Consider the following 14,069-nt stretch of genomic DNA (forward strand, 5'->3'; position numbering starts at 1 on the left):
CTTTGAGTTCACATGCGTGCCTGTCCTCGACCCCTTCCCTTAGCTGTATCCAAGCTGAGATGAAACTAATGAGGTAGTACACTGGTGACAAGCAGCGCCTGTAATTTAAAATGCAGGCACTGTCTTTATTCACAGCCAGCCAAGCTCTTCTACCGCCAGCCTACAATTAAGCAGTTCTGCTTTTTCAAACATATCAAAATGCTTCCTGAAAAAGTACAAGCTCTCTGTGGAGGCTGGGTGTAAAAAATCTATGCTACTGCATCCATGTCGTTAACGATGACTTTCACCACTTGGTGCAAGAAGAAATAGAATCACAGACTCAATGCGATCAGCAACCTGCCAGATACTATAGCATTTCCAATGGCAAGGGCAAAGAAAAAAAAAGTAAAGCCAGCTCCCCTCTTTTTGAATAAGAAACATCACCATGAAATGGCTTGCCTCGCTTAAGGGTAAAGGAAGCTAAACGTTAACAAGAAATAAGCATGTTACCAGCTTACACCACTACCAGTTTGGCCCTAAATGTTTAACAAGGAAGTGCTTTGTTACAATTGTAAACACTTCTAGGATTTTACACCTATACCTCAAATCACCATAACAGTTAGATACATAGATCAAAGAAATAAAAAAACATTAACACAAATTGCTACTGGCAAAACAAGACAGACCAGAGAAATTATGACTCATCTTTACTGATCCGATATGATTTTTCTCTGCCTTCACCCTCCCACAGACTGAAAGTTTACATTTGCACAAGCCTTCATTTTATCAGAGACTTATTCATATGAATACATGTAGAAATAGCATTAGGGTAAAAATTCTTACTATCAAATTCTGGAAATAAAGAAAACAGATAAGAGGATAAAGTGTCAAAAAGCTATTTAACTGACGTGGCTTTGTAGGCAAGGACAGTACAACTGTGCTGTTCTGAGAAACAAGAAATGCTGGAAGTAACTGCAAAAGGGAACTAAAGTCTTGGAAAAAGCTGTGAAAATGTAAACAAGCCCACTGTGTAACCCATACAATCATCATGTGACTCGGGAACAGCCAACTCTCTTCTTCATAGTTTTTAAAACTACATGAGTGTGCATTTACAGTCTGGTAAGTTTAGGGATAGTAGATAAATACGTATGTAATATACACAAGCATCATCTATTAACATCTACATAAGGAAAAAAATCAGGTAGCCCCATAGATTCTGGCCAAGAAAGAAATGACACAGCACAAAAAATCTTCTTTTTGTGTGTTACAGCAGTGATTCCACATTGTAGCAGACAACAAGCACTGCTTTAAGCCTTTCACCATTGTAGAATCCTGACTAATCAACACCGTCATACATTATCCCTTTTGATGAGAAGTACAGGCACACTTGGTCAGCTGACTTCCCATACCCAACTTCTCTCTGCATTAACCACTCAATGAAACCAAGCCACAGTCTCACACTGGAAAATGTCCCTTCTCTTTTCCCTTTTTCTTCCTATGTAGACTGATGACTGAGGTGGAAAATCATCTTACCACACACATCATAATCAAGCTTTGCAATAATATCTTAGCAAGAGGCTCAAGAAGATGATTATTTTCCAAATGGAATACCCTATGTGTACCAGGTTTCCAATGCAAAGAGCAAAGATGACCACAAGTTCCTAAACATTTCAACAGATGTACTAAAGGGGTCTAGAGAGAAAAGGACATCCCGCTCAGCTGAATGAAGTCTGAACTGTGCTATCAGAAGCATGTATATTGCAGTGCGAAATTATATCAAAGCAGGAGTATAATAATAATACTCAGCTCTTGCAACAAATAGGTACAAACAAACAAAGAATAAATGCAAAGAAGCGGCGAAGCTTTCAGAGATACAGTCTCAAAGACCATAAACTCATAGTGGCACATCTGCACTTCTGAAGTGTAAGAGGCAAGGAAGGAACAGGTTTGCATTACCCCATAAGGCAGCACACAGTATCTCAGAATTGAATCTCTTCTTGTATTTGCGAATCTCTGGGGTATCACTCTGTGGCCGTGTATTTGTGGGATTCACATTGACAACTGATCCTTTCCGTGTAGGGTCTTGCCTTATTGCCTCTGATCTCATTGCTTCACTAGAAAATCCTACTGAAAAAGAGAAAAGTAAAATGCATGTAATAAACTTCAAGTGCTAAATCCGGGCCATATATTCTTTACACAAAACAACCCAAATCAGTAACTCAGAATATTGAGCAAATCTTTCTTTTTGTAAGAAATGTAAATGGAAAAAGAAATAAACTATGCAATCCCTTGCAAATAAAATAAAAAGCATGATGATAACATTCATAAGTACTTTAAACAGCCACTGAAGTCACTGAATCCTTTTTCAATTGTTGTCTTCAGCTACTTTACTTACCCACAGAAGTCACAGTTGTCCCACTAGATGGAGAAATCTGCAGTAATCTGGGGTCTATAAAAGGTGTAAAGGAGGAGGAAGATTTGTGTTTCTGGAGTGTGTTACTAGCGGACTGAGTCTGCAATGTAAATTTCAACTTTATTAATATTAATGACAATAAAAGCACAGATAACAACAACCAACATTTTTAAGTCACTACAGACATTTTTATGACACTACAGAATTGTGCTACAGAGCCTCCACAAGCTTTTACACTTCTTTTATAGATACACAATGCACTGTAGGCACCACACCTGAACTACATACATATGCACACTGCACATGTTACAGCAAAATGCAATTAGATAAATCATCATCCCTGTCGCCTCAGCTGCTAGCGAAGATTTTTAGGACTGGCCACTACCATCAGGCACAAAGCTAGGGAATGTCTCTCTGTTTTTAGAATCTACTTAAATGTATATATTCTATCTCACCTTCAAGCTATCCACTACCTACAACATGAAATTTATGTATTTACGAAACATCTCCTAAAGTGAGCTAATTCAGTAAGTTACAAAGTTTGATCTCTTGGCTTGTGGAACAAAATTAGAACCATCTGGGATCAAGTGCTCAATTATACGACGGATTATGTTTCAGTGTCCACTACTGCTCATTGTCCCTATTTTGTTTAACCCGAGCCTCTTGCCAGAAAGCTGCAGCAGGTTCTTCCACCATTATTTGACAAAGCAACACATTAAACCTGTATCGAACAAAGGGGCTCATTAGTGTGGAAGGTGTAGCAAACAGTGATATGAAACTATGAATATGTAGTGGATATAACCACTGGTGCTTGCTGAGTTATGTCATCTAAGCATGAAAAAACAAAGAAAGGAAGAAGACACGTGAAACAATGAACTGTTAAAAGTGGAAATGGAATGACTTAAAAATCCTTGCCAGTTTAGTATTATAGTGACAACATTGCACACTGAAGCAGAATGGGACAAGTGGAAAAAACAAAAGTGTATCTATAAAGGGTGTGCATGTGGCTACGTTATACCAAGCAATACTGGGGTTTTGCTCAGCTTTATGGAAATGTAGTTAAAGTCACTTCTTTATCATCAACTAATCTTCAACCTCTGATCTCTCTAAACCTCTACTCTCTGCACAAAAAATAGCAATGGGTTTTAGGAATCTACCACTCCCCTGCACAGCTCAATACCAAAAGGCTCCTTCTCCACCACTTACTGCCACAGCCTCCACATCCCAAGCTGAGTTAACTAAACCCTGCGTATTTATTGCTTAGATCAAAGTAATGAGCAAGTATATCTTTGGATCTATAATCTACAAGACTATGCTTTTAGAAAGATCAAAGAACAACGAAGCATAACTGAAAATTAAGTATTATTCTAACCAAATGTCCAGGAGGAAACCCTCCCACCCACTCTCCTGCTACGTGGTTCAGAAGCATTTTTGATCCTGTGGTAAAGACATGCATTGCCATCAGCATACCCAGCCCACTGCAACCTCTCCTTCCCACCACAGCACTCCATGGCAGGATGGCTCTACCCTGAGAAGCAGCAGCTTCTTTTCACCGAGTTTTGCTCCCCCTGTACCACTCCTGGTTGCACACAGAAAGAGGCTCCCCCTGATAGCCAGGCTGATCACCCAGCCAAGAGCGGGGCCATCACACCAGGCTCCTCACTTAGTGCTAGCATTGGTAAGGGGAGAACAACACTCTTCATTCACACGTGTGCATCTCCTCTACCGCGGGAGTTACACATGTGAAGGACTGGCCTTGCCCACCAGCACTTGGTGAGTAAGGGAAAGCACCATCCTGGAATCAGCCGGGACAGCAAGAGGGAGCTTCTCCCACAGCCAAGCCTTGCTTCTCCACCCGGACACAACCAGTGCTGGTTAACAGTCATCTTTATATAGCTGCTTTTCAGAGTGCACACATACTTGGAAAAAAAAAACCAAAATTCCACCCATTCATTATTCCAAAACAGCAATAGCCCCAGGCTTTTATAACTCTCCCAGGTAACACCTGATTTGTTCACCCAGCTTGTGTGGCAAGCTTTAAAGAGCAAAATCCCCCCATGGCCGCTTCCTCTCCCAAAGGGTGAGTTTCCACAAGCAGCTCCTTATATGCGTGGAGTTACTAGCCCAGCCTTTATTGACAAAGCCAAAATTAACCACTGATTTTTAAGAGGCACGCTGCTTGCAATTAGCCTGCTCCCAAAATAAAACAAAATTTTAAAAAGAGTATTGGCTTGAAAATACAGTAGTCAAGTTTAGTTCAAAATGAATGCCATGCAATTAATGACTCACTAAGAGGAAGCAAAAATAGTAAACTGGCAAGTTTGGCGTGGGACTGCTCTAGAGTTAAAGGGCTTCTTACATAGAACTGAAATGTGTTATTTGGGGGGTGGGAATAAAGGTGACAGAAAAAAAAAAAAGCAGGGGAGATTGGCTGGAGCTTCTTTGCAAACTAGCTACTAGGCAATGCTGCTATAACCCTACAAAAGCAGCCAGCTGTGGTGTAAGACATACCTCATTAGTAGTTAGCTTGTCCTGGGGTGTCTGTGGGGACATGGTGGGTGTCGGCTGGCTGGAGGATGGGGAGGAGGAGGTGGAGGAAGTGGAGGAGGAATGGCTTTGCTGTAAGAGATCTGGCAAGAGGTGAATGCGACCGGCAAAGCCATTGCTCTCATGATGGCTGGCACGCTTTTTGTCAACTGTACTCTGTAGAAAAAACAGGCACACTTGTCTTGCTCAAGTGCTGCTTAAAGGTCTATATCCCTAACAACCTCTCGCCTTCTCTCCTTCACTGTCTTCCTATGTTTTAACATTTATTTATTTAACATTTATTTATTTTTACATTTTTTTTTAAAATAAGTTGATAATCCATTCCTTGATGCCTGGATGGAAAGGGGAAGTGGGCAGAACTACTAGAATTCAGCAAATTCCCACCTCTTCAGGGAGGGAAAAGCTTAGTTCATGTGGTTGACTTGCACAGCCAGTTCCACTAATTAATAAAAGAGTAACTGCACTGGTAAGTCTTCCACCACAATGCGGACAAGCACGTTTTTGGGGCTGGGGAGAGTATTTTTTCCCCTATTATTTTGTTTAAAACTAACTTAAGTCCTATACAGATACGAACCTGGGCTGTTTGGTGAATGCCTTCAGCTATTTAAAACAATAAGCACGAAATCTTAATTTTTAAACTAGAGGGCTCAATTAAGAAACTGGCATTCAGTTGTGAAATTCAGAAATGTGATTACCAAGGAAACTCCTATAAGCTAGCACGCTCATTAACACAAGAGCTCATTTAAAAGCAGGGAATCATTATCTTTCAGAGGCACAAGAATGCAATATTTTCAGAATCAAAGGCAACAACACAGGGCTCTAGCTCTGTCCACACTCTGTCTCACCACCTACTTTGCTTCTCCATTCCCCCACACTACCTGTTACACAAATCTGTATGTACGTGTGTGTCTATGTGTGTGTTACCTGGGTGGTCTGCATGCCCTCAACTAGAGGTTCAAAACAATTTTTAGAAGTTCTGAATGCTCCCCCCGCCCCAGCCTCTTTCCCAACCCCACTCCCAAGAGCCACATTTGGTTCTACGGTAAAATTAAGCTAAATTCTTGCTCCAGGCACTTGCTCCACACACCTGCAGCTTTTCTACCCTTCTCTCCCACAGACTTTCAGGTATTTTCTGCATGGTGCTGCCATGGGTGTCACTGGAAAGCATGCAAAATAGTAGCAAGGGGTGAAGAGCTACTCTTCTCTTTGCATGCATCAAACACCTTGCTCATCTGAAATTCACTAGAGCTGTGTCTTGATAATACGAACAACAAATATAATGTAGAAACAGCATGGGTCAATGAGCGAGTGGGTTAATGAGCACAGAAAAGGTGCAAGACTGCACAGGGAAGGAAAAGAAATACCTGTCGGACAATTAAGGTGCCCTCCTTAGAAGGAGTCAAGGCAGGTTCACTCTCCACATCGTCATGGACAATCATGGTTTTCACTGACTCTGTTTCACCATTGCTCAAGTTCAATGTTGACCTATTTGCCGGACAAGAAATAACTAGGGTGAGATAATAGCATTTGCGCCCTAGCTTTCACTGCCCCACGCCAAGACTCAGTCAAAATTAATTTATATTATGACCAGAGTGGAATATTTACATAACCTGCACAGGAAATCTCTATCAAAAGAAGTCAGGAGTTTGTTAAATGCTGCTTCTTGTTTTAAAACAAATCAAATGGAGAAGAGGGGAAGGACATCATTTATAGAAGTACAATCCAGCCCACTTTCATACAGACCAATGGCACTTTCTTGAGGGGCTGAGAAATTGATTCTCCATTTGCAGAAATTACTTAAGAGACTTATCTGCTAACTTGGCTTCTAAACGCTTAGCTGGATTTTGATAAGGTTTCTCTCCCTGTTTGCAAATGTGAACAGACAAGGCTGCTATGTCTTGTTTATAGATTGTTGTAAGCTGAAAGTACTAACATACAAGCCAAAATATTCAACATCCTTTTCCTTCAGCCTCCTAAGAGTAAACCAGAAGCAAAATATAAAGGAACTAACACAGCTCGGACATCATCTGGTCCAGAAGTAGATTCATCTGCTCCTTCTTGTTCCATATCATCGTCTTCCTCATCTGTTGTCCCTGACTCTTCACTTGAGGATGAATAATCTGTCACTTTATGTGGAGGTCGCACGTCTTCTACTGCTCGCAATTCCTTTGCCAATGCAGTCAAATCCTGATAGGAGAGGGCGCAAAGTCAGAGTTTGTTTCTATAGCCCCCAGCAGCATTCTTTCTTTTGATTTATTCATTTGTGACAGTTACCAAAACTCACTTTCTGACACATTAAAGCACTGAAAGAGTCAACCTGAAGAGGCCTTACCATATTATAGAAAAATGCTTATACTCTGAACGTAAATTAACCTTACTATGACTTCAGTTTATCCCATTATGCCACCTGAAGGACATATATAGGCACACAGACCCACTCTCACACAGTAGTTGACTGTCACAGTTTGTTTTCCTAAACTTGAGGAGTTAACAGCATCCATCACAAGAAACTCTGGGCAGCAAGGTAGCAGGAAGATCTTAACACTCACTGGGCCATTGAAGGCACAGCATATTTTGCCAGTCACAAACAGCTGATCTTTTTAAAACTTTTTGATCAATTTCCAGTTTCGTGTATCCATGCTAAAGAGTTCACCTGAGAAACGAGATTCATTAGTGCTGGCACATGACTGTCAAACAGTACGGGACACAAGCTGCTTTTCTGTCTGCAGCTTGTAGTATGGACAAACGAGGTTTGCAGTCAGTGATATTTGCCCTCAATTGCGAAGCTTTGCATCATTTGGCTGAACACAGATTATGTCAAATACTTCACACATTATACTATCAGAAGCGAAGAACCAATCCCTGTGTTTCCTTAAGAAAGTAGTTTTAACTGACAGATTTGGGTGCTAGTGTGGAATAATGGCAAGAGAAAAAAGTTTTAAGAGAAGCTGGAAATACTGTGAAAACCCACTGTGATCCCCCAGACATAACTGGACATAGAGCTGTAATCAACTGTAACAGCAGTCAGATAAAGAAAACATCAGAAAGGTCTTACCACTTCTCCCTGCACCATTCAGCCCAGCATTGTGAAATTCAGGTGAAATGCATTGGTCCAGCCCCCGAAGGAAGCACAGGATTGGAAGAGAGAAAGGCAAAGGTTAGGAAGGAAGAAAATCAGAGAGCAGAAACCAATTCCAGAAGCAGAGCAAATTCTAACATTTAAAGTATTGTGATGTGCAAGCAATTGCAGAATCCAGGACATGCTCCTAAGCCCACAGATATAAACTCCAACTCAAACTGAAGTTTATCCCCAATAGCACAGTGAATGGAAGCTCACACTACTTTTTGTGAGCCTACCTGAAAGAGTGGGAAGGACAGGGGAACACCGACACAACTTACAGCAGGCTTGATAGGTCTGAAGACTTCCTTTTTCTCTTCAGGCTTTTTAGGTGCACTTTCATGACGCTGAGATGGTGAACCCTCTGACTTGGATGACGCTGCATGTGTCAAGACCCCGAAAAGAACACATAACAAAACAGACTTAGCAGGGAGCTAAAATACATTTTCTGACTTCACTTTGCAATGAGGAAGAGAGGTGAGAAGGCTATCAGGCAGTGCTTGACAGCAAGACGTTAAGTTTCACTGATTCACTACTGCATTGCCCCTGAAGGGCTGCACAAAAAACAGCACAAGCTGTGATCTATATAGCTGACCTATGACAAAAGCCAAAGTAAACTGTCACACACTTGTAAATCAAAGAAGGTAACTCCAGTGTGGACACAAGCTGGAAAACGTGCATTAGCATTGAACGTACGCCAGCTGAGACCTATCCATAGCAGTCTGCATCCCTTCTGCAATCACCAATGTGATAGACAGCAAGCATCAAAAGATGCCCTTACATATAGCAGGAAGGGAGCTATGACAGCATGGAGACTGGCCTGTTTACACACGGGAAAATGCAGCAGTAACTGAACATTAATCAGAGAACACTAAAACACTTTCACAACAGCTTCTGCACCTACTGTCTTTCCCAAGCAAAGACATACAGCCAAGGGCGGGTACTGGAAGCTAAATAATCTTTGATACTGCATACTCAAAGGTATTTCCCAGTAAGGGCTATCATCTTTCGTTATTGAGCACTGCACGACTCAACAGATTTATAAACACAGTGTTGCAAAATGTGGGGGAAGGACTTACATCTCATTCGGAACCGCTCTCCAGACCCACTCTGAGAACCGGGGTGGGAACCAGGCTGTGAACCAGAGTTGCTTGAACCTGAAGAACTGCCACTGCCTGGTCTTGGTACGAGTTTTTCCACCCTTTCCCACAGCAGACGAGGCTCTATATTGCTGTAGCAGGTGAGGGAAGAAAGTCTTTGTCACATGCTTCAGTCTCAGATTCCACTTTCTGAACTCAAACATCATTCTTCCTCAGTGTTCTGCTAAGAACTCATGTGAAAGAGCACTTAACACTGAGCTGAGGGCATCAGCAATGCTTCACAACCCAAGCAGCCGCTCCCTTTGAAATACCTATTAACTTATTTAGAATGACAGAAAAAAAAAGCTTATGTGTGTGTAAGCTATTCTTTTTATTTGGGACTGGCTACCCGCCATTTTTATTTATCTAACCGAAAGGAGACAGTTCTCTTGACCCATGCAGCAGGTTTCAAATTGGCTCAAAAGTGCCCTGGCTACCCAAGCACAAACCAAAAAGCCAGCACTGCCTTTCCCTCTCAGAATACCCTCACTGCTGTCCACCAAGCCAATTCCAGGGTGGCCTGTCCACAGTGCTCTACTGAGCTCAGGAGGCAGCCCCTTCTTCTCCTCCTTCCTGACCTCAAATGCTCTGTCGCAGCTCATGAATGTTTCTCCCCTTCTTAAAGTCTGGTTCCGGCTGAGGGACCAGAAAGCTTCTGAGATCTCTTCACTTGAGATGTTACAAACACTTCTACTGCCAGTAATCCGCATGGTATGCCCAAGATGACATGTTGCACCAAAAGGCAAGATGTTCATGAATGGCCACATTCTATTTGAATGATCTTAGGGGTATTTTGAAATTATTGCAAAAGTTAGAGGACAGGCAACTCAAAGAAGGAGAGGGAAGAATAAATTCTACCAGTGTTTGTTGGCACACACACTACAAGGGAAGTTAATATTAATCACTACTGAAAAGGCACTGAAATTCATTTTCCTTTTATGTCCAACAGACAAGGCCAAAAGCTCTCTGCAACTGTCTGGCCTCCCATGAGCCCTTTCCTCCCAGTGCAAGAAAGGGGAATACATGTAGGCTTACAAACCTCGTGGAGTTTCTTTGACCTGCTTGGTTATTTTGCTGCCCACTACCCTGCAGCGGAGAATCGCGGCGGGATAGGACTGGCGATCGGGAAGTTGTTCTCACAGGTACCTTAGGAGAAAAAAAAATTGTGTTAAACCCACAAAAGGGAGAGAGAGAAGAGGAGGACTAAACCTCTCCTGCCACACAATATTTTCATAAGATTCTAGCAACACTTAATTCTACGTCCAAGCTAGCATCAATGACCAAAAACAATAAACAAGCCCCCAAGAACCTTAGTTGGGATGCTGTTCAGATCTCGACGAGAACTCAAAGTTTAGTCTTAATATTAAGTAGTGTTTAATAGTTATCACACAAACACATAGACACCCTGCTACCCTCCGACTACTGAGACATTTAAAAAGAATATAGCATTTTGACTGAAGCAGGGGAGGCACAAAGCAATTTGCTGGAACAGCATGAGGATTAGGAGAATAAGCTCAGGGGGACCAAACAAATGCCTGAGAATGGATCAGCAGAAGGCAAAGACTGGTGGGGGAGCAAGAATATACTCAGAAGAAGCAAATCCCAGTGGATGGGAGTGGGGAGGGTGGAAGGGGGAGAGGAGGAGGAAATATATTGAATGTTTCCTTTTTGTTCAGTTCCATCTCAATTTTAAATATGTACATGATTCATAGTTTGGGTTGCTAACAGATGAAGAAGAAAATTAACTCTGAGCAATAAGCTCAGGGATATTTTAAATTCTTTCCTGAATACGATAATCATTTGTTAACTTTGCATAATAAATTGTCTCTCTGAAACAGATGCATTCTATAAATAATTGCCAATTTTATATGAAGCTTCAATATTGTACTTAAAGTTGATTATCATTAACCCATTGACTGAACACCTACATAATGGTATGCTTTCTGAAATACTGTTATCAATGCAGGCACAAGGGCACAGTCTTCCCAGTGCCCAGGGTATCACATCCTTAAAAAAATAATAATTATTAATTAAAAAAATAGCACACATCTGTCTTTCTACTCCTTACCCTTGGAGGCACCTCGTCACTGTCTGATCTAGCCCAAGCCTTTTGGGTGGGGTCGGGTACCTCCGACTTAGAGTCAGAACTCTGATTTAGCACTTCACTGCGTGAAGGTGGATATGGGTCCTGGGAACGAAGATGGTGATGAGCAAATTTGGGAGAAGGGTCACTGAAGGAATGGGATCGCGAGACAGGGGAAACATTGTTCTTGAGAGATGCCAGATGGGACCACTGTACCTTACAAGAAAACAAAACATAAAACATTCAATGCGCTCAGTATAACTGGCTTTCCAATTAACACAGAATAAAGGCAGGTGGTGCGGGCAGACACAAATTGGTTATGGCATTAGGTAAGCGTGGGGTGAAATCGATGCACTTCAAAGCAAGGCAAGCACCCAAAGAATGTAACAGACTTGAAAATACAGCACGTATGTATTTTTTTGTGAGATACACTCTCCACATACATATACACTGGTGCTCAAAAGATAAGGAAACCTAATATTTGCACCATGAGCTTGAGTTCAAAGGCCACTCAAGACAGAAGTCGCCTTCTGTTCCCCAGTCTTCAGCGGGCTTTGGTCAGGTCTCATGGCAGCATTGGTGTGATGGAAAATTTGAAGTGGATATCCAATTGAAGAAATGTACAAAATTAAAGAATGCTGTAAAATGTGCAAATCAACAAACGTTACCTAATAGATTCAGGAACTAGATACAGTTCCAAACTTTTGGAGAAAGACCATAACACAAAAGCCTTTATTCCTTTACACTCATTGCAATATATATGTAAAAATCCCATAATATATATTGTATATAGTATACATATGTACAAAGCATATTATACTTACGCCATATACATACCATATACTGTACATATAAACAAATCTGTACACAAACTAAGCACACACATACACATATTCAATTACACATACTAAGAAGGCACAACAGTGACTCTCAAGTTAAAACTCCATTGGGATTTCCATTGAAATCCATATTGACCCTTTAGCCTAATGCCTCTTGTGCTTAAAACTGTGTTTCACAGTTAATTTCTGAAACTAAGGAGAAGGAAAGGTCATAACTGAAGAACACGCTGTTTTCACACCTAATCATAAAGCAAAACTTTCCTTTCAATCCCAGTTTCAGTAGGCTGATTGTATTTGTTTTTAGACGATTATTATTTCCTCAATTTTAATACACACAGCTGCTGAAGAGCCAGATTATCCTTAATATGAGCGGAAGACACAGACTTTAAAAGTAACTGGCACAGAGAGCACGAAGATGCAAGTCCAATATTTTGAAATAGTCATAGAGGTTTGAATAAAAGCCAGGAATTAATGAGTAAGAGATGAAGATTTCTCCCACTCTCCCGTCTGCTCAAATTCTCCTGTTGCCCAAAAGAGATGCAGTACCTAGTCACAATCAGGGACCATTTTAGCTTGCACTGTCATCAAGAGACTTAATTTAGGAGAAGAAAATTCTGCATGGAAACAGAGGAACTGAATGCAGAACTACACTGTTAAATTATAGCATATCTAAATAGCTCAGAATTTATTGGCTATATCTAAGTTTTAGACAAAGGTTACCTTTTAAATTCATGCTGTAATTCCCATGAGATACAGATACCAAGATCTGGAGGCTTTCCATTAGAAAAGAACAGAACAACAGCAGCCACACGGCTCAGTGGTTTCAACCTCTACTTGATTTTCCAGGGGTGGTACAGAGCTCTATTTAGCAACTGTAGGCCTACTGACAACAAACTTGCTTTTCTTAGTCATGTTTTGTAAATCTCTTTGAAGCAGTGCTTACACTATTAAAACCTACTTGTTCAGTCAGCTTTTTCCACAAGAATTTAAAAAATCAAGCAAGCTCACTTCTTTCCTGAGCATCCTTTTTGGCAGTAAAGATCTTGGCACAGATCAGATTCTGAATTGTAAAAATGCACTGCAATGGTCACCAGTGTTTAGCCCACCATTCCACCATCGCACAGATAATACTGCAATGTAACATTTCTAATGTAAATCTAATAGTTAAAAACCAAACAAAACAAAAAAAAAAAACAGCAAAACAAACCCCCTCAAAAACAACACACCCACAAATCCATCAGTTTATCCATAAAATAGGCAAAAATAAATAAAGGTCAAACTTATTGAATAAGCTGCTTTGTGTAACAGTTCTGTCATTTACATAAGACTTTCTAAGTGCCAAGATCTGCAAATTTGATGGAAACATGTTGAGACTTCTGCATTTCCTCCAGGCTCACCAAGATTTTCTTGAGCATTTACCTGGGGCTCCATCGGCCTCTGCAGGGCAGGCTGAGCAGGTTCTGAGTTTCCATTGGAAAAGGACTCTGATCTTGAAGGCACTGGTGGCTCCAACACTTTGCCCATCTGTTTAGACTGTGCTTCAGGGGAGCCCTGATTAGTTTTTCTAAATCTCTCCTCCACCTAAGTCAAAATAAATGGACATTAAATCCGAAGTCAAAAAATCCAATTACAGTAGAAATATGAAGGTGAGTATCACCTTTCCTTTATCAGAAAGAACCCAACCAAATATATTTGGGCCTTGGCAGGTTTTTTTTCCCTGCCACTTTCACCCAGCACTGTAAAACACAGAGCTAACTACACCAAAGTGTCTAAGTATGCCAATATGGAAAACCCATACTAGGAAGAGAAGATACAGCAGGCAGTAAGATGTGGAGCGATATAATGAAAGACCATTATGGGGCATCTTTCTGCCTAGACTGGTTACTAGCTATCAGTATTTTCTTCACAGACAAGACAAAGGATACATGAAAACAAACAACTTTACAATATA

General features: G+C 41.0%; 1 protein-coding gene across 10 annotated transcripts in view; it reads right to left on the minus strand.

Moving 5' to 3' along the window:
- The window catches only part of MAP4K4 (mitogen-activated protein kinase kinase kinase kinase 4), a 161,399-nt gene that overhangs the window by 16,459 nt on the left and 130,871 nt on the right, over nt 1-14,069 (minus strand). For 2 of the 10 annotated variants that reach the window (XM_054058136.1, XM_054058114.1), the window contains 10 exons: nt 13,538-13,699; nt 11,265-11,495; nt 10,236-10,342; nt 9,137-9,288; nt 8,339-8,436; nt 6,951-7,126; nt 6,304-6,424; nt 4,904-5,095; nt 2,375-2,492; nt 1,936-2,106 (listed from right to left, as the gene is read on the minus strand). In XM_054058136.1, the coding sequence (XP_053914111.1) occupies nt 1,936-2,106; nt 2,375-2,492; nt 4,904-5,095; nt 6,304-6,424; nt 6,951-7,126; nt 8,339-8,436; nt 9,137-9,288; nt 10,236-10,342; nt 11,265-11,495; nt 13,538-13,699 (1,528 nt within the window). The remainder of the gene's footprint in view (nt 1-1,935; nt 2,107-2,374; nt 2,493-4,903; nt 5,096-6,303; nt 6,425-6,950; nt 7,127-8,338; nt 8,437-9,136; nt 9,289-10,235; nt 10,343-11,264; nt 11,496-13,537; nt 13,700-14,069) is intronic. The other 8 variants (XM_054058189.1, XM_054058154.1, XM_054058144.1 and 5 more) reach the window with 7 other exon arrangements.

Source organism: Cuculus canorus, chromosome 1 (genome assembly GCF_017976375.1).
Source record: "Cuculus canorus isolate bCucCan1 chromosome 1, bCucCan1.pri, whole genome shotgun sequence".
NCBI lineage: Eukaryota > Metazoa > Chordata > Aves > Cuculiformes > Cuculidae > Cuculus > Cuculus canorus.